Source organism: Carassius auratus, chromosome 1 (genome assembly GCF_003368295.1).
Source record: "Carassius auratus strain Wakin chromosome 1, ASM336829v1, whole genome shotgun sequence".
In the NCBI taxonomy this organism is placed as follows: Eukaryota; Metazoa; Chordata; class Actinopteri; order Cypriniformes; family Cyprinidae; genus Carassius; species Carassius auratus.
In genome coordinates, this window is record NC_039243.1 from 30,305,204 (window position 1) to 30,327,029 (window position 21,826).

Here is a 21,826-nt window from a genome sequence, read left to right on the forward strand (position 1 = left end):
TGTTTCAATGTGTCAATTCAAAATAATATTCAGATTATTAACCCTACCGTTGTCCTATTCAACTGCACAAAGCAATATAACAAAAAAAAAAACATAGCTCATATGAAATATTGGATATTTTAAATAAAAGCAAAATGGAATGTTGGTAATGTTACTTGTGACAAATTCAAATTGCAGAGCTATTTATGTTTTTTCTCTGTATGAAATGAAGTAAATTTAAATCCTAGTGAAATAAAACCAGAATCATCATTTGAGTCTTTGGTTTTTATGAGATCTACGAGCTTTGAATTTAATACTAAAGCTTCCTTACTCGACGTTTAAAATATTTCATATAACTAATTGTAACTTTAACAGTAGCGTGAGTCCATTATGTAGCGTTAGCTGAATTGTGTAATTTCATTACGGACTGTTGCAGTGCGGTGCTGGACTATTTTCAATGATACATATATTCTACTGGATCACCAAATGAACATTTGACCTGTCTAATTAGTTAACTTGTGTCCCTTTCTATCCTGTTATCTTGAGCCTGTTTTGGTCTCATTTAATTTACCGAAATGACACATGTAACATCTTTTCTAAATTTTTAACAAATATTTTCAGGCAAGGAACTAAATTTATCCGTGCAGGAGATGAAAGGCTGAAGCTCAACCACAAAAATTTTCTTTTGCAAGGTTTGTGGAGTTTTATATCTTAAAGGATTAGTTCTCTTATGGAAGATACAGTTCCTGATAATTTACTCACCTCCATGTCATGATCTTAATGTCTTTCTTTCTTCAGTCACAAAAAAATTACGGTTATTGAGGAAAACATTCCAGGATTTTTCTCCATATAATGGACTTCAATGAGGCGAATGGGCTGAAGGTTCAAATTGCAATTTTAGTGTAGCTTCAAAAGACTCTACACGATCCCACCCAAGGAATAAGGGTCTTATCTATTGAAGCTATCTGTTACCTGACAAAAATCCTGGAATGTTTTCCTCAAAAACCTTAATTTCTTTGTGACTGAAGACAGAAAGACATGAACATCTCGGACAACAGCTGAACTTGATGTTATATCCGTGCGTGTCCCACCCTAAAGAGTGTGGTCTTTTCCAGCATTACTCTCACTAACACACCATTGAGAAGCTAAACGTAATGAGCTGAACATGTGTTTGTCCCGTCCTCTGCGTGTCTGTGTGTTTTCTGGGATGCCAGTGATGTTTCTCTTCATTACGATTAACGAATCTGACAGATTTAGAAAGGCGCCTGCACTGTGACAGCTCACTTTCCAATTACCTCCTTCAGTTTTAACAAATGTAGCTTTTCACTGATGCCTCTTGCAGTCAGATGCCTGTTTGTTAGGGGACTTTGTATTCCAGACATGTGGGCTCCCATCACACACACACACACACACACACACACAGAGAGAGAGACCCGGAGCTAATGGGCATGTACAGTAGATGACGGCGTGTGAGGTCTCCGATGGGGAAAATTACTCGCTGTGTTGTTTTATAAACGGATGAATGGTTCCTGTGGTTGAAGAACAAATGAAGAGTTTGATTCTCATGCCAAAATGTCTTTTCAGCCTGAGGAAACCATTGGCAAATATGCCAGAAGTGCAGGACAATGGCATGCTCTTTGTCTATTTAAAAAACCGCTGTTAGAGCAAGATTTAAGATTAGTTAAACAAAGAAGAGATATTAACAACAGGCAAAGGCTTCTAACAGCAAATAGATGAATGCATGAACAAATAATCGTCACAAATCTATGACACCTTTTCTGTCACATTGAATTAAGAAGAAGGACACCCTTTTAAAATAAAGTGCACTTTAGCATACTTGTAAAAAGAGTTACTCATTACAGAAATTGTATAAATAAAAAAATACAGTACACTTAAGTGTGAATTGAATGCAATGTTTTCAGACACTTGTGTTAGTTTCAATTTGTTTGAATTGAGTTTTTTATATATATATATACATTAAATTGGACTTATTTGCATCCTAATGTTTAAATTCAAGTGTACTTTTAAAAGCATGCCAAAAAAGACTAAAACATTTTAGAGTACTTTAAAGGTTTAATTTGACAATTACAAAGAGCACTCAAAAAGTGCTCAAAAAAAAACTTTTGTGTTAGAAACTGTCAAGAAATAGTCATTTTTTTAAAAGTCTATTTCATTTATTCATATTATCTGCAAGTTATTGTTTTTTTAATTCTACTTTTAAGATTTAATGTACACTACTAATGCATATTTAATAAAGTTAAGAGCATTTCTTTTTCACAATCTAGACGCTTTTCTATAGTTAGTTTTCTTGGTGTTTAGGAATAATATAAGTGGAAAAGTTTGTCAATCCTTGTGTAGCACCAGCATCATGAAATATTATTTTTAACAAGATCCCAAGATTATTATTTCAGTCCATCCTCTAAATAAAATGGAAAACACTTTTATTGATTGATTCTGTCTTCATGTTGTTCCAAACCTGTATGATTATTTATGAAATATCTGACTTGGTGAAAATGTCAGTATATATTAGGCCAGTACATTTCAATGCTAAATAAAAAACAAAGTTGTGTCAGTGATTGCCCTTTTAATGTTGATGCATGGTAAACTTTTCTGCCACCTACTGGACTGGAGTATGAAGTGCTGGAAAGCGCACAGGAGAGTTTTCTGGAGAATAAAAATCAGTTACAAGTTGGAACAACATGAGAGTAATGACGACTTTCTCTTTTGGGTTTAAGAATTTGTGCAGCACATTCTGTGAAACGTTTTATTGAAGGATGGGGAAGCACCCTTGTCAAACCCTGCAGCTCACAAGTAACTAAAGCACACTTGCATAGAAATGTTCCTCTTTATTCCAGGGCTTAGAGAGAAGGTGGACATTTTGACTAACATGATCTAACAAGATTTAAAAAAAACATTATAATAATACAGGATATAACCAGGAAATGTGATGACCAATGAAACTCTTTTTACTTGTTGCACAGAATATTTGTGAAAAGAGAAATTATCAATGTGAACTTGGGTGGTGGTGGTGGTGGTTGTGTGTGTGTGTGTGTGTGTGTGTCAGTGTATCATAAAGATCTATTACATTGAAACTGCTCATTATCATGTAGACTGGACTTAGTCAAGCAGAGAATTAAAACCCTAACTGTGCTGTCATCCTCTCTCTCTCTCTATCTCTCTCTCTCTCTCTCTCTCTCTCTCTCTCTCTCTCCCTCTCTCCTGGTCACTGACTCCCATTCTCACCCTCTCTTTCTGTCCGTTTTGTCTGATCACTTCCTCTGGACTGTCTATCTTTAATTTTACCTTCCACATTAATCTCCTCCATCTCTTTTTGGTATGTTTTCCATTTCTCTCAAATTTCTTGCTCTCTCTTAATTTCTCCTCTTTATATCTAGACATTTCTCGCTCTAGCCATCGGATGACTTTGTCTTTCTTTCCCTCCTCAGCCATTTTCACTCTTTCATTATCAGTCTGGCCCCATCCCTAATCTTAAACCTTTTCTCTCTCCATCTGTTCTTCTTATGTACTCTCCAGGTCTTCATCTCTCTCAGTCTTGATGTATTTGTTTAGTGGCTGTAATCCTCAGGTGATTGCGATAGTTCTCTCTGTGCATACTACATTGGTAAAACATGTTACAATGTAACGATTCTAGAGTAAAAACCAACAGAGAAAAAAAAAATATATATATAAAAGTTTGGAGTATAGTATTTACACATTCTCATGTTTGTGTTAATATATATTCTGGCATTTCTATTATTTAAAAAAAAACTGTTTGAATCTATTAAATAAAATGACTATACAATTATATGTATTGCGAAATTATATTCCTTTCACATTTTTTTATGACCATTAATGTATGGAATGAAAAGATTTTACAAGTGTATTCATCCTTTTGTTTTAACATGGGTTAAAAAGGATGGATCTTTTAATCCTCTCCAATTCTTTGGGTGATATTCTTTCTGTTTCTTTTTTTTCTGTCTGTCTCTCTCTCACACACGCGTGCAGACACACACACACACACACACACACACACACACACACACACACACACTTCTCTCCTTGTCAGTAACATTAGAGCTAAAACCGACAAAGTTAAAGTCCTAAGACCTCTTTCAGAGCTGTGTGTGTTTGTGTGTGGGTGTGTGTGCCTTTGAGTTACAGGACACTACTCACACACACTCACACAGTCTCCGCTTTTAAGCAGGAAACAAACACGCCAAAACAACAAAAGCCAGAGGAAATTGAGAAGCATCAAGGGAAAATCCTCTATTCACAGCGGCACAAGATGCTCCTGGTGGCTATTTCAGGTGTCCAGTCTGTGTGTTTGTGTGGCTTTTAGCTTTACTTTACTGGGGAAATTGTCCGGAGAGGTTTGCTCAGTCTGACAAAACCTCCCTCTTGGACATCTGAAGGTAAAAGTAGTTTAAATAGCTAAAAATGCAATAGAAAAAGAATTACAAATGGGTACGTGATTCCCTGGGGGTCCCAATGTGGTGCTAGTGCTAGAAAATTTGAGAAGTAAAATAAAAGATTTATCTTCTTTTTTATTAAATATGTATTTTTAGGATGGTCAAAGTTCTAGTTTCAGCTCAATATAATAAAGTTTTTTTTTTTTTACCTTTTCAGAATGTGGATGTACTAATGCTATTTTTGTTTTGTTTGACCTTCCAAAGACTGGTAACAATAATAAAACATTTATTGTTTCAATAAAAAATATGTAAATGTAATGTTTTTTTTCCAGGTTTATAAATCCAAAATTACCCAAACAGTGTGCAGATATGATGCAAATTTGCTTTAGCTTCAGTGCAGTTTAAATAAACAACATAAACTCTATATTCTATATTTCCACATTGTTTTCTAAATTACCTAACTTTGCTTTATTAAGGAATGTTGCATGAAAAAAAATATGATTGTCTTTATATTTTTGGTGTGGAATCACCTGTAGATCTTCAGATTTTAGCAGTCCTTGGCATCAAGAAGTTTGAACACCCTGCTGTAGTAACTGTATGGTATTTTGGCAGAAACTGTGGTTGCTGTGTTGTATGAGATTTGTCAGTATGGGGTAAATCTGTCTTTAGAAACCCCGAAAGTGAGTATAGACTAAAATAATATGGCTCTTGCCTGCATAGCTTACTTGTGTTTGGGATTCTTTCTCTCTCGCTGTCACTCTCGCTCATTCTCCCCCATCTCTCTGTCTCTCTCCCTCTCTCTCTCTCTCTCTCTCTCTCTCTCTCTGTCTCTCTTCCTCTCTCTGTCTCTAATTGGGTCTAGGATGAGTTTCTTTCGACAGGTCCATTCATCATGGATGAGACCAGAAGGACAAACCCTCTGGGAGAGACGGAGAGAGAGAGAGAGAGCAAGGAGGGGGGTCAGACAGCTGGATGAGAGGGTCTTGTGCCTGTCAGCTCACTTCCCTCCTCTTTTTTCTCCTTCCGTTTTTTCCAACTCGTCATGAGTGTCAGTTTTACAGGCATAGGAAAAGATGAGGAAATTGTACAAATCACTGGAGCATTAGTTAGACGATTAGATCAACATTTGTTGTAACCTTTTGATGTGCACACAAATGTTCGCAAAACTTTTACTCTAATGTGCATTTTTTAAATAAGCACTCGATGGCCACTCGTGTAAGTAATGTCTTATTATACCACAATACGTGTGTCCCTTGATATCCCATCAGCAAATGATGACGATGGAATCCATCTACATTTTTCACTTCTTAGAGACACATGGACACTGGAGATACTTGTCTGTTTTTGCACACTTTTTGCAAGTAGAAGTAGAATTTTAGTTCGAAGTGGAAACCAGGTTGAATTCAAAACTCAATGTTGGCTTAATGTCAGCCTCAGACACTGGACAAACATTGAATTTTGAATGAAAACAATAAAATAAAATTGGGTTGGTGTCGAAACTAAACATTGGCTTAACATTGACATCCAATACTGGAGAGACATTGAATTTGGTTGGAAATGAAAGTCAGGTTGGTATCAAAACTCAATGTTGGCTTAATGTCAGCATCCAACATTGGACAGACGTTGACCAATTAACTTTATAAAGTACTGTAGCAATGTCAGCTGTCATTAGTATTTTACATCAAACTGATGTTGGCAGTGGACACTGTCCTGACACTGAATTTGGGGGCACCTGACATCAGAACCTATGTCATCATCTTAAAGCGGAGTCATTTTAAGAGAAGGCTACGATCCACTCATATAAAAGTGCATAGGAGAACTTGAATCACTCAGTGATTCAAGACAGCAGTTCTGACAGCCAGTGAGCCGTTTCTTGACTCTTAAAATAAAAATATAAATCTGTGATGCTATTGTTGTCAAGTATATTATTTAAAGGTAACACTGACAAATAGTTTTAAGTATTTAAGTCTTTTACTATTCATGTAGATGGTATTTTACTTTTCTGCCAGTCTTTTCAGGAGGAGAAATCACAAATCAAATATGGTCAGCCACATACTTTAATCAGTAAAGTGTGCTATATGTAGATATTACCTATACTTGCATGAATGGAAATAGTTGCCTGGGGCATTTACAATATTTAATAGTATAAAGGTAATTATGGCATTAAATATTTTAAATCACCTTTTTAAAAAAAATCAGTCCAACACTGTATGACTAGTTTTCTGACACAAATGTTTTATTTATTATTATTATTATTATTTTTTTTTTTTTTATGATTTTTTTTTTTTTTTTTTGCAGATGTAGAAACAGGCATCCATAAGCTACAAGTTCTGCTTCTTCTTTTTTTTATCAGCACATGCACTCCCTGGGAATCAAACCCACAACCTTGATGTTGCAAACACAATAAAGAAACACCATTACTTGCCCTCTTCCAAAATCTAATTTCTAATTTACCAGAGAATTTGTTTATCATGCAGTTTCAGAATATATGGAAAGACCTTTAACACCGGCTAGCTTCTTGAGCAATATAAAAAGTTTTAAATAAGAGCTAATACTTCTCTAAACTAATTACTGTAGGAAGTTCACTTTGCTGAAAATGGCTTTTCACCTTTTATTCTCCCCTAAGCAGTGGCGGCTCCAGACAATTTTGATTGGGGGGGCAATGGGGGGTCCTGGTCTTTTCAAGGGGGGTCTCATGAAAACCAACAAAAAATACAGTGGACATGGCTAATAACTGCATATTTCTGCTACTAAACAACAAAAACACCTTTGCAATTTAAACAAATGACAGGCTACATTTGTTATTCATATCCTTCACACTGCACTTTCATGTCAGGTATATTATGCATTTTTATTGACATTGATATTTTTACATTTATTTCCAGATAGATATTATTGAGTTTACAGGCTAAAGTGGTCTTGCTGTTGTAAACACTGTTGCTTTTGTAGAAAAAATATTTGCATCACATTTAAAATATAATTATATTTTAATTCATTTCTGAATTGTTTTTATTTTTATAATGATAATTCAGAGAATGAGAAAATCTGAATAAGCCTTACCAGTGTTGTGATAATTATTTTTACGTGTTAAAAATAAATAAGTACTGTAATATAATAAAAGTTTATTCAAATAACATAAAAAAGACCAGACCCCTCGATGCCTGTGAAACTTTTCTCCCTCAAACAGCACGCTAGTGTTACTTCTACACTACAGGCTACACACAGCAATATAAACAACGTATCTGCATGTTCTCACATCACATCGTTCTTGTAAAATAATAATAAGTAAATAAACATCAAAATCACTTCACTGAGAATGAAACACCACTTACCAGCTGCCACGATGTTGAAAATATCCTCTAGCAATTAAAAAATGCGCGTGCAGCATGAGGAATCTTCCCGGTTGGATGAGGTCGTAGTCAGGTGAACTCTCATCATGTTGGTCATTTTATTTACGGCTAAATTATTATTAATAAATTGTACTAATATTATGATTGGGCGTGGGCAGGCATTCACAAAAGTTTATGTTATTACAAAAAAAAATTGAGGAAATTTTGCTTTGACAAAAGGGCACTTAAGGGGCAAAGGAGCAGGTGCTCAAGTGAACCGGTTCTTTCGGACAATTCGATCAAATAAACCAGCTGAAAAAAAAATGGTTTACCGGTTCTTTTGCGCTCGATGTAATGCCGTCATTGGCGATGATTGCCCTTCATTCAAGCCTTTGGTTTACCCGCGCTTATAACATTAGCAAAGAATCAGTTCAGAATCAATCACCAAAAGAATCAGTTCAGAATCAATCTCCAAAAGAATCAGTTCGGTTCAGATGCGCTCTGTGTCAGTCTGCTTCGCGCTGAATCACGCATGCGCAGTTATCATCAGCTCATCGGTTCTCGAATCGGACGCGTCCGACAGAAACGGTTCTCGGTTCAGTGTATGAATAAATGTCGAAATAATTATTATTTATTATTGTTCTGCGTAGTTTGAAGAGAAACATTTTTGGATCTTTATCCCGAATATATATATTTTTTAATCAGGAAGAGGCTGGGGGGTCAAATGGGGGGTCAAGGCTTTTTTTGGCAGGGTCTTGAGACCCCCCAAGACCCCCCCTGGCGCCGCCGGTGCCCCTAAGGCTCAATCATGACCATCAGCATGTGAATACTCTTAGTAATCAAGTGCCTCTGATTCTTTAAGTGTGTTTGTGTGTTGGCTTGTGTATGCAGGAGAGAGAACAAGTCCTTGTGTAAGTGTGTGTGTATGTCTATGTGTTTCCTGCAAGTGTCTTCACCTGCACGTCTGCACCCTCCATTTCCTCTCACACACAAGTAGCTGCTCTGTGAGTGACGTTAATTTGCATGGCTTCTTGGCCCTCTAATGGCTATCTTTCCCACTCACGCTCTCCTCACAGAGCAAGAGCAAATAAAATAGACAGGGAAAAATAAAAATGTCATGATTATTCATTTAATCAGGCTTGAAGGAGCTAGTCTAATAAAGGGAAAGAAAATTTGTCCAACACGGATGATCCATTTTAGTCTGTTGACTAAAGTTCAGTTTATCTTCATGTTGGTGCATGCTCTTAATTACAGTTTCCTGTGTCTTTAGGCTTGTGTGGGGTGGATGTAATTAAATAATGTGGACATAGCATCCATATATGGTTCCCCCCCTCTACATTTACTAAAGCATGACGAGCACTTTAAATGCACATGTCATTTGATGTCATGATTTACTGTGTAATGAGAATTTTAACATGTGATTGAGTCATTGAATCATTTCCTCAACCTTTTCAACTAAAACACTGATTCATTCAGAAACAAAGTATCACTACTGTGCCGTGATCTGCTTTTGCTTTGTTCAAAAGTATTTTAGTTTACAGAGCACATAACTGGCTAAAAATGTTATGAACAATATTAATTCCTTGTTTATTGAGTTGTTGTGTGAACATAACATCACAAGCAACCAAAATGTTCAAGCTTCAAAAAGTATATAAAGCCATCATAAAAGTGATCCATATCAATGAACCGGTTTAATAAACATGTTTAGTTACATTGATCAGTGCATATAGAGCTAATCAAAAACACATTTCTTGAATTCCAGCCTTAGTTTACTATATTTGATGCACTCTATAAAGGATACCTTATGTACTTTATAAATACTATAAAATATTTGTGTCTTAATGAGCTTGTGTTGACCAATTGTAATCATTTGTAATTTATACAGCCTGATCGGGGACACCATTCCTTGCTATAGCAGCTCTCACAATACAACATTGCTTAACTGCATTGCTTTGGTAAATGCTCATTATATTTTAATTAATCCCCCAGTGAATATCTGTAAGAAATCATAAAAGGTTTGTTGGCTCAATAATGTGGGTATACTGTAGTGATACGGGAGGTTTTGTGTAATTTCCAGATGATAATGAGCTTTTGAAAGTGCCGCTAGAAGAGGGTGATCCACTGTAGGCACCAACGTACACACCTGAGGGACTCCTCTGTTTTGAAGTGCTCATTCATCATGTTATCTGGCTGAAACTCAAGCTCTAAAGGAAATCACAGTTTGCCACTGTGCTCCTAATCTGGGAATGCACCCAAGTGTCAACCTGGCAAACTAGGTATTCGGGCAGTGACCCAAGACCGTTACTGAATGTGTGTGTGAGACATGGTGAACTGGCACTTGACCAAATCCCAGCTGGAGCTGAGTGTGTGTCCAGCTGGGCTGAAGCTGTTTTCCTTGTGTGTGTGTGTGTGTGTGTTGCTGTTGTTTCGCACACAGCTTGTGGTCCATTGTCCCCCCATGTTAAAGGATAAGTTCACTTTCAGAATAAAAACCTTCTTATATATATATATATATATATATATATATATATATATATATATATATATATATATATATATATACCCTCTGTGTTAAATGAACATACCATATTTTCCGGACTATAAGTCACACTTTTTTTCATAGTTTGGCTGGTCCTGCAACTTATAGTCAGGTGCGACTTATTTATCAAAATTAATTTGACATGAACATAGAGAAATGAACCAATAGAAAACATTACCATCTCCAGCCGCCAGAGGGCGCTCTATGCTGATCAGTGCTCCTGTAGTCTACACTGAAGACATAGAGCGCCCTCTCGTGGCTGGAGACGGTAATGCTTTCTCTTGGTACTTGGTTCTAAATAAATGCAATTCATAGTCCAGTGCGATTTATATGTTTTTTTCATCATGACATATTTTTGGACTGATGCGACTTATACTCAGGTGCGACTTATAGTCCGAAAAATACTGTATAAATATGGTAAGACCATTTTGATGAAAGTCAACCTTTTTTGATCAATACTAATACAACATGTGAACTTAAAAAATTACTTTTATTCTGATGAACCAATAAAATTATGGCCAATATTTACAAATAATTACTTCTTAGATTCACATAACACCATACGTTAATTGATAATTCACAAACAACATTCACTCGTATGCACATACACAGAGTAGCGTACGACCCTGTTTCAAGGATTGGGAGGAATGCCAAACAATTGAATAATCCTGAACAACAATGAAACAAACAAACAGAAATCATCAGCATAATAATAATATAACAATAACAATATAATTCCATTAGAAAATCCATATCAAATCACATTTATTTCCAGCAACAGATTTTAATCAAATGAAGAAATAAGTCACAAAGAACCAAAAAGATTGAAATCAAGCGGCATGATATCTTTGGCAAATTTTGTTCCGCAGTAAATACATTCAAATATTTAGACAACACACGACACGTAGAGAAAAACACCAAGATTTTGTTACTACTAGAAAATTCAATAAAAAACACACACATTTCTTAAAGAAGCATTTCATTAATTTACTTGTTGCAAATATCTCTTGCCTTCCTCTTTCTGTCATGTTGGTTATTTCATAATTTGAATATTTTTGTAATGATCACTACAGTATACTTTGCTACAGATATGTTAATGGTCAGACTTATCCTTTGAATTGAACTGATATTAAATTCATCAAAATGTTTCAAACTTTCTTAAAATCTTTCATCTTTACTTCAAAAACCGTGTAAAAAATACTTATGAACCCCTTGGGAAAGAAACTACAGAAGGAGCTTTCGATTGTACACAGAAGGCCACTATAAGGTGATAACCAAGTCCTCTGTTTTTTTAAAAAAGCCTGCTTTTCCCATTGGGAAACCTGTAATTGTCATGTGGACACACATAGGAATTTTAGAATCAATAGAATACAGAATATTCCCGTTTTCAAATCGTGAACCTAATTTAGCTCATCTGGAAAATGAAGTCAAATCGCATTGTACTCACCTATTCTAATTTTTTTATTTGAAGTGCGGAAAACAGTGGGATGCTGACAACAAACTGAGGGTTGTTTAGTAAATGAATGCGTTTCATTTATGACGCACAGCCTTAAGTTTGGAATGTATTTTAAATATGGAGTCATTACGAAACCATATTTAGGGAGTAAACTACTTTGTTTTAAAGTACAATTTGAAGCCGGGTACTTATTTTGCCACTTTTTGCGAATGAGAGTGAATGAGAAAACATAGGGCTAATTAATTGAACTTGCCTGAACTTGTTTTATGCAAGCTATTTATAACTTAAAATGTGCAATTAAACTAAATTAATGTTTTAATCACACAGCCTTAATCTTTTCAAAGGTGATTAACGTCCAACTTGAAGAATTTATAATCTGGATGGCATTTGGAGGAAGAGAAAATAGAGTTGGGATGGGAAAAGAGAAAGAGATTTTGCTGGTGCAGTTGATATTGTGCATTTTGTGTTTATTGAATCATATTATATCTGCTATAAGTGTAAATTACTTCTCACCTTCTTCTATTTTGGTGGGGAGCGATTACAATATTGTATAGGCCAGTGTTTTATATTTGATAGTCGTTTCTAATTTGATTTTAAATTGATTTAAATGGATTTTATGATTTTTTTTTAGTTTTTATAAGATTGTAAAATTAGCATGTAAAAAAACGCTTTTAAAAATTATGGGAAGTGGCATCGGCATCAAGCTGGGATCTCATTACGAAATGCATGCACATTCGCTATTTAGCGACTTATTCTGGATGACTCGGTAGAAAAATAAAGGCACTGTCCTTGATTTCAGCTGGTGTACTTCAGGTTCATAATGCCTCTGATTTAAAGTTTTAAAGGTCAAAGTTCACCAGTAGTCATTAGTGGTGAACGGCATCAAGGGTTTCTTTAGAGTTGCATAACGTGCAACTTTTGATCTACAAAAAACCTATTACTACTTTACAGTACAGAGCAACAACATAAAAACATAAACTATCAACTTCTATATATATATATAGATTCATAGATTTGTCTTTTTTTTCTTTTCTTATTTCACATCAAAGGTTTGGTGCTTGCGACTCACTACTAAAACTACAGTGTTCCCCTTTTTCGAAAGCTAATGCACAGTGTATTGAAATAAAAAGCGAGGAAATCAAAAACTGGGAACACCCATCACAGACAATAGCTAAATAAAGCACACTTTTTGTCTTTTCTCGTCTACTAGAATCTAAAGTTAGATATCAATATATCAGTCAACAATGATATTGAAAGCTCTTGTCGTTGTAAGTGATATATGTACAGGTTTTCTCAGACATGATGTTGCTACATAGAGAGTTTGGTAAGGCCTCCACCTTGGTCTCATGCATTGTCTCGGCGCAGTATGGATGAAGGCAATAAAAAAAAATACGCTCGGAGAGAACGAGCATGAAAAAAATTAAATATAAAAGCAATTTCTAGATAACAGTTGATTAATTTTGTGCTTTTAAGAGTGTCTATTTGCACTACTGAAGAGCATCTTTGGGGAGGTTAAAGAGACCATTTGAAGGAACAGACAGTATGACATCACTTCCTGTTAGGGAAGAGTTAGCATCGCTAATGGTTTTCCCCTTCTAAAATAGAGCGACTTTACAAAAGTTTGTCAGTGATTCAATGCCAGCAAACTCTTTTGATTGCAACTGATTTGTGTTTGGAATGAAACATCAGGGGTTTAACAAGAGAACCTTTAGCTAGCAGTAGCATTTGTCTGCAGTAAACTTTTACACACATTTATATATATTACTCTCCATCATAAATAGCTATAAATTTTACCAATGTACAGTTGAATAAGGGTATTCTGTACATACGTAAATAATATGTATCTACATAGAGGAAGGAGAGGAGTCTTTAAAATACTGATGCTCTTATTCATGACAACAGTGCTTAAATATTTCAATGATGCTGCTATTTTCCAACATATTACACAATGACTGAATCACACAACAGTCCTGTTGTTTAGCCATCGCATCGCGGCTAATGCTAAACTTGCATGTAATTCAGTTTATAAGGAGTCTGTAACATCTAAACTGCTCCTAGATCAGAACTGAGGGCTCAGATATTCTTGTGCATCACATTTCAGCATCTTCCAGTAAAATCTCTACCGTAATTACGCTACATTTTCAAGTGAAAGTGTCCCATGATTGATAGCAAACGCTGGATAATTTTACTGTAAATAATGCCAATATTCCGACCTGAGTTTTCTGTCCAGCTCTATTAAATCTCCGTTCACTCTATACGTTAGGTTCTCTCCAAAACAATTCATGGTTTTAGTCTGCCACAGACTCTGATGCCACATTCACACAGATAACAAAATGACAAAAAAAAAAAAAATGCATGTAGGTCATCTCAAGCTGCCACTAGTAGATTGTCTGGAACTGATTCCTAACACCTTATCATCTCTAAGAACAGGCTGCATAGAGATGCAAAGACTATAGGATAAGCAAGGCTTTAATGACAGAAGATGACAGATTTAGTGTGAGCTGAGACCACAGGAATAAAGGTGAATGAGTGTGTATTTTACACTAATGAACAGAAGTTAGACACGTCGGCTGAAGCTACTGATTGGACTGTTGATTGTAATTGGCAGGAAAACATCGTCACCTTCTTTCTCCTTCCTGCTCCTCATACACTTCTTTTCTTTCTTGTGTGGCTGCTATCAATCCATTCCCGCTCCTCTTTCTTTTCGTTTGGCCCACTCCTTCGCCGTTCCTCCTCTCCTCTGTCGGGCTGGTCAGTGGCGGTCATAAGCTGAGGCAGTCGCAGTAGCAACCGTTCCTGCTCCCCGTGTGGCTGCGCTATAGTAGTACGGAGATCCTACATGGGATGTCGAAAACAAATCTATCAGTCGTCAGATTATCACTTAAATAGCTCAAAGAGGAGGGGACAAGATCCGGGGCCCGGGTTAGGCCCCGTGTGGCCCTCTGAATTCGTTATCATCAACTGATGTAAAGTAATCCAAGTTTTGAAAGTCAGTTTAAATTGCTCATTTAAACATCACCAACTCGTTTTAAAATAGTTTTTGTAGACTATCGTTTAAAAGTGAATTTAAAATAAAAATGTTTTTTGAAAGAAATCTCTTCTGCTCACCAAGGCTGCATTTATTTTTATAAAAAAATACAATAAAACAGTAATATTGTGAATTCTTTTTCTTCTTATTATTATTGTTATTATTTAAAATAACTGTATTCTATTTAGAAATCATTTGAATGCTTTGATGCTCAAAACAACTTATTATTATTATTATTATTATCATGTGTTGCTTATTATTGTGGAAACTGATACATTTTCTTAAGATTCTTTGATGAATGCAAGAAAAAAGTATTTTGTAACATTATGGAATGTCTTTTTGATGTCACTTTTAATAATGCATCTTTGCTGAATAGAAGATTTAACTTATTAAAAAAAATAATAATAATAACAAAAACAAAATCTTAACTTACCTTAATTATATATATATATATTTTTTTTTTTATAATTTCAACTCATATTTGTGACTCTAGATTTATTTTATAACTACCTTTTGAACTCCTGTAAGATAAATGCTAAATATTAAACATGAATTCTTTGCTGAGAATAAGTCTGATTACAGAATGATGGATGTACAGCCCAGTGTACTTTTGAATTATCAGTCCTGGACAATCATGTCACCCTTCCTCTTATCTAAATAGACTCCACCATCATCAGCTCAGGTTCTGCTGGCAAGAGACCACTTCTGCTCTATAAGACACATGATCCATCTTGATCTCTCTGTGTTGGCATTAAGTGCTGATGGACCCCTCAAAGATGAAATGACTTTGGTATCATCGTTAGTTTTAGCAAGAAATATTTTTCTTTATTACATGGTTATGAGCGAGGGCTATAATGAAGTGGAGGGACAGCTGTGCTGCTCAGTCTTTGTTGCTGGAGGTAAAGAGTTTGCAATTGTGAGAATTATGGTTGATGTGTGTGTTTGATAAATCCATTATTTTGGGGGAAGTTGTTACACCTTGTGTGAGCAACGACAACAGGCTTTAGCCTGATGTGAAATAATTATTATTTTTAGGAAAATTAAAATCATCTCTGGGTCAAAATGACTTGAACACAATTTATAATCACAATTATTTTGCAGGGAATGTAAAATGAAGTAATATTGTGAATATTGCAAAGATCTATTAGCTTTGTATGTGCCCAGTTAGTGTACTTAGACTGGTTTCTCAGTCCTTCCTTGTCTCAAATTTTAAAAGCATTTATGATTTGATCTTCAATCAGGTTAACACGACAATTAATTGTATGTAGGTAAATATTAATAACTACCATGACTCCTATTTGGCTGGCTACAGTGAAAACTGCATTTGAGAATGTTTTAATCCACTTCAAAGCATTTGAGCACTTCACACAAACACTGTCAAACTTCTGTCAAATCAGGGTCTCCCTCTTGACAACACAAAGCGAAAAGCTCATGAAATCCCCAAGGAATCCCTTCTCCATTGGGAACGTTAATGTCAGCTCTGTGGCTCTCTCTTACACACATGTAACTGTTTTTAAGCTTTGCTCTGGACTGATGTGTCAGTCTGAGGTTTGCTGAACGTTGATTCTGTGTGCCGTACATACAGATATAGCAAGCTAAACTGACTGTTTCAAATGTCCTGAAATCATCTCTGATGGTGTGGGTGTTCTGTACCTGTAGGTTGTGGGGTTTGGCCTGGGAATAGACCCGATGAAGCTGCTCTCTCTGAGCCCAGTAAAGAACCGTACTCCTGCTGGAACACTGAGAAGAGCAAATGCACACACATACAACAAGTTATCATCAGTCCGTTTATAAATGAGGGTCTTTTAGAAATTAAACCTTTGTAAAACATTCTAAACCGATGCATTTTATTTTTGCATTCAAAGGAATAGTTCACACAGAAATTGAAAACGCTTTTATTATTTTCCCAACATGAACATCCAATCCATCTTTCCATGTTTTTGAAAGAGGCCTACAACTCTTAAAAATAAAGGTTATTTTTGGCATTGATGGGTCCATGAAGAATTTTTTTGGAAACGTTTTATATAAAAAATGTTGTTCACATTAAGGAAAAAATGCAGGGGATGTTTTGGGAAACCCAAAATGGTTATTCTGTGGCATCATTCTGAAAAACCACATTTGGAAGGTGTATGAATAAAAAGTGTTTTTATTAATTTAAAACAGTAATATTGTGAAATATTGTATTTTGTTAGAATATTTAGTGTCACATGATCCTTCAGAAATAATTCTAATATGCTTATTTTGTGCTCAATAAGATATTTTTTTTATTAATAATGGTGAAAACCGTTGGGCTGCTTTATTTTATTTTAATTTTGTAAGTTTTTTTTAGGATTCTTTGTTAAATAAAAATTTCAAAGAAAACACATATATGTAAAAAAGGAATCTCATGTAACGTTATGCATTTTTTTGCACCACTTTTGATCAATTTAATGCATCCTTGCTGAATAATTTGGTTAAAAAAAACCTAACTGACCACAAAGTTTTGAATGGTGCAGTAAATATGAGCTGTTATAATATAAGCTAAGCTTTTACCTAGTAGACTGGGGTTTGCAAATCTCCAAGACTCATTGTACGTTGAATACTGCGGATGGGAATAAGGACTGCCAGAGAAATCTCCTCCTGAAATTCAATAAAAGACAATAGAGGTGTTAGATATAAATGTAGAATTGCACAAACTCGTCCATTTGGAAGTGGATTGTACATCTGTGTAGGAGACTAAAAGGTCCGACTGGCTGAGTGGAAGTCGATTTGTGGCAGTTGTTCTCCTCCATTGCTTCAGTCTAGTTTTCCCCTTATCTCCCTCTCTCTTTCTCTCCCTCTTTTCCCACGTTCTCCCTTTCCCTGGGGAACACTTTCCCTTGGCTGGCTGTCACAAAATCAGAGGCCCCAGCTCTCTCTCTCTCTCTCTCTCTCTCGGTTCTGCCTGGCTGGTTTTGTGCCCCCCTCCCCTGTGTGTCAGCCCCCTGCTGAAAGAGAGAAAGCAACAGAATCACAGAAAAGAAGAGCAATACACTCCGGGATAAAGTAAAGGAAGAGGATCCAGGAGATATAGGGAAAAACAAAAAAACAATTTTACATAAAAGTGTCAGTGAAATGTATAAGTCCATCTCACTGAGATCTGTAAACAAGCAGTCGATGTATTTTTCTTATAGCTTGGCAGTTGGCAGTACTTTGATTATCATTAATTAAATAATAATCTGAATGTACTGAATGTAGCTGTTCAAAATGCTAACTTGATAGTAAGTAAGCTAACAAGAGCATATCAGGAGTACAGAAATGTCACACTGTGAGTGTTTTTCAATGACAAGAAATGAAAGCAACAGTTTATTTTAATTAAAGCAACAACACCATATGTATTATTCTTATAGTTTAGAATAGCAATATAGCAGAAGTTAATCTTATCACATTTAGACTTTGCACTGATTGTTTGTACAGAGAATGAAGGTAAAGACGAATTGGGAAACTTGCAGATTTCTCAGCAGGCGACAAATCTAATCACAAAACTGCACAAAATGAGAGTTACACAAAACATGGTTTCCAAGTTTATAATTGGACTGTTGACACTGTGAGCACAATATTGGACAATTGCAGCAATTCAGAGCATACACATACAGTATATGAGATATAAACTGCAGCATGGGACCTATTTTAGACCAATGAGACATCATCGTGTGTGTGAGTCTACACAATCAGTACGTATGTCAATTTAATGCAATTTCATGCTGAATAAATGAGAAATGTACAAACATATGTGAAAAATCACCAAATCAGCACTCATTTCTGAAGGGTCATGTGACACTGAAGAATGGAGTAATGATGCTGAAAATTCAGCTTTGATCACAGCAATAAAAAAATTACATATTTAAATATAAAGGGGTTGTTTTAAATTGTAATTATATTACACAATATTACAATTTTACAATAATGTCTTCCAAAACGTAAAAAAAACATACTAACTCAAACGTTTTGATCAATAGTTCTTACTTTTAGCTTTTAGCTTTATATGTAATATCATAGTTCATAAACAATACATAATAAGAAAATTAGATTTGTGTACATGGATACAAAAGGTTCACACATACTGTTTATTATACGAAAGAATAGGGTGACATGATTCATAAGATTGTTGCAATCCAAGTAAAGTGTTTTTCTGAATTTTCTGAATTTAATCGATTCCATTGTATCTTCATGAACACAGAAAATGTGAACTCTATGCCACAGCGACTACCGAGTGTCAGGATGTTTAGGGAAGATGCTGGTGAAAGCGAGGGGAATGACTTATGGATGGAGAAGGGAAGAGGAATGGGGTCTCCCCAGCAAGAGAGATGGGTTACAAGGTCATAAATGCTTGTCAGAAGCGAGGGAAACATGGGGGATTCAGTCGGAGGGAGACACCAGACAAGGTTACAGATCTTGCTCTGAAAAGAGAGGACACAACAAGACCCTACGAGTGACTGTGGCAACGGGGAGAGACACCAGCATGACAGACTGAAGACACGACAAGAGACATGTTGTTGTTGGGGCTCGGGATTGTTTGCTGTGTTCAGAGAGTCGATACAAGAGTTGGTGAATAGTCATTTTATCCCAGAGTTCTTTATACCACTCTGTTTGTCTTCTTACACTATGGTTTTCTCTTGTGTTACCATGCACTTCATATTGAAGCTATAAGCGTACATTTGTTCCATACACTTTAATAAGACATTGAGAAATTACCAAGTAGCTTTTTTTCCTCTTCATAGTTATCTAGCTAGTCACTAAAGCCACATGTATCAAGAGAATATTAGCTGATTAGACTGTGTTCATTCTTTCACATTTTAAACTCCTAAGAAAAGTATAAAAAAATAGGATGCCATGTAATATTAATATGAAGAATTTGTGTTTTCCCCATTTTTGAATGACAGATTGCATTTTTTTGTGTTTTATGTTTAAAGCAATTGTCTATAAATTTGAGGGATAATATCCTGGCAGAAAAGTATTAATATATTTTACATTTTTCTTATTATTTTTACTTTCTTTCTTTCTTACAGTGTAGTGTTTTTACACTTATTTTATAATATGGGATGCAACAATATTGAAATTCTAGCTGATGTGATGCTTGTTTGAAACTTTGTTTAAACACACTAAAACATAAGTTCATTTAGTCCTATTATCATTAATAAAGTAACAATAATACAGAAACAAAAATATTTATCAAGAATTAAGCATTTAATGCAAAAAGCAGACTCTGAAATGCACAACAACATTTCTGATCATTTTCTTTTCTGATAAATTTCTTAATAATTTACTCACCTCCATGTCATCCAAGATGTTCATGTCTGTCTTCAGTCACAAAGAAATGAAGGTCCATTATATGTAGAAAAATCCTGGAATGTTTCTCTCAAAAACCTTAATTTCTTTGCGACCGAAGAAAGAAAGACATGAACATCTTGGATGAAATGGAGGTCAGTAAGTTATCAGAAAATGTTTATGTTCTTAAAGGGAAAGGCGCACTGAAAGAGAGGGTTATTTTAAAGGGTTAAATTTGGATATGATATATAATGTCCCTTTAAATAAGTTAGACCTTAATCTTAAATATTCAGTCTATATAAGTATTAAATAAACATTTTAAACCATCATTTAGTGGCCAATACTGCAAATAAAAAAATAACATAAATATATATTAAAACAATAATATTAAAATATGCTGATAACCAGATTGAGGATTCGTATACTGTGTATTCTACTTTTTTGTGTATTGTGAATAATATTGTGATTCATCTTGTTTCAGAATCTTTATATATATATATTAAAGTACAGCAGACCATAAATAATATGACATTATTTTATATAATGTTTTGGTATAAATATAAAATTGGTAAAATACTTCAGTGCAGGCGTGTTAGGCAAATATAATTTACGGAATATCTCAAAGCTTTAATCTGCATAAAAATAAATAAAACAGTTTAAAAATAGTTAAATTCAGTGAGAAAACCACAGACCTGGCAACCCTCCCCAGTTTATTTCAAATGATGTTGGATTAAGGAAAAAATTATCAGGTTGTATTATTAAAGTCCCTTGTGTATCTATGTGAACAGTATTCAAAGCCATTTGCATGCTTTTGTGTTTGTGTATATGAATATCCTAGTGAGAGAATTCATGTGCATTTCTGTAATTCTGAAGTGGTCTGCAGATAACAACAACAACAAAAAAAAGAGCTCAAAGAAAGGAGGCCGAGGGAGTCTGCAGGAGAATGAATGAATTAGTCAAGGGTCACTGATGATTCTCATTATAAACAAATTACTGATGTTGAGAAGGGACAGCTGTGTGACTGGGGTCTAATAGTCCAGCTACTCCTGCTGAAGACTCAAAGCCAGTCCTGTCACCCCCACACTCTGCCAAACACCCAACACCCCACCCTCTCCATCCCATAACCCCCTGGGAGCGCTGTCATCCTGGCAGATGGGGGAGACAGGAAGTGGCAAAGACGAGACCCCCCTCCCACTGGGACCCCAACTGAAATAAAGCTGAGGTGAAAAGGGGGTATTGGAAGAGTGACTACTGCAGGACGAGCGAGAGGGTGAGAGAGGAAGAATCAGGATGCCACGTATGAAAATAATTATGATATTTATTTTCATCAACTCTCCCTTTTTCAGCAATATGCCATAAACATCCAGAGAACTCAGCTGTGATAGGAACTTGTAGATGGAGTTAAAAAATTGATTGACAGGCAATGTATGCGAGTGAGACTCACCGGGTACCATTCCTGTGAGGGAGGGTGTGGAGTAACTACCCTGCCCTGTTGGAGGAACATGGGGAGGGTAACCAGGGAGCGTGGTGCTGGCCAGGTCACGACCTGTAAAGATAAAAAAAGAGCATTTGTAGCATGTATAGCATCGACTCCGACTCTGATTCTCTGTGACTCATTTCAATCACCACAACCCCTTATGAAGCAATTTCATCCATAATTGTTCAGTAAGCTAGGCTTTAACCTTTTATCCACTTGTTAAGTTGTGACATAATGTTAATAGGTCCAAACCTTTACTCCAAGATCTCAACAGCCGGTTATGTGCACTATTCAGTTATAGCACACCCTTGACATCTTGTGAG

General features: G+C 35.6%; 1 protein-coding gene across 3 annotated transcripts in view; it reads right to left on the reverse strand.

The window, feature by feature from the left end:
* Nucleotides 1-10,735: 10,735 nt before the first annotated feature.
* Nucleotides 10,736-21,826, reverse strand: part of LOC113107091 (paired box protein Pax-5-like) — a 40,022-nt gene continuing 28,931 nt past the window's right edge. For all 3 annotated transcript variants that reach the window (XM_026269314.1, XM_026269295.1, XM_026269304.1), the window contains exons 8-11: nt 21,471-21,572; nt 17,273-17,359; nt 16,394-16,480; nt 10,736-14,547 (exon numbers count right to left, since the gene is read on the reverse strand). In XM_026269314.1, the coding sequence (XP_026125099.1) occupies nt 14,465-14,547; nt 16,394-16,480; nt 17,273-17,359; nt 21,471-21,572 (359 nt within the window). In that variant the 3' untranslated portion in view covers nt 10,736-14,464. The remainder of the gene's footprint in view (nt 14,548-16,393; nt 16,481-17,272; nt 17,360-21,470; nt 21,573-21,826) is intronic.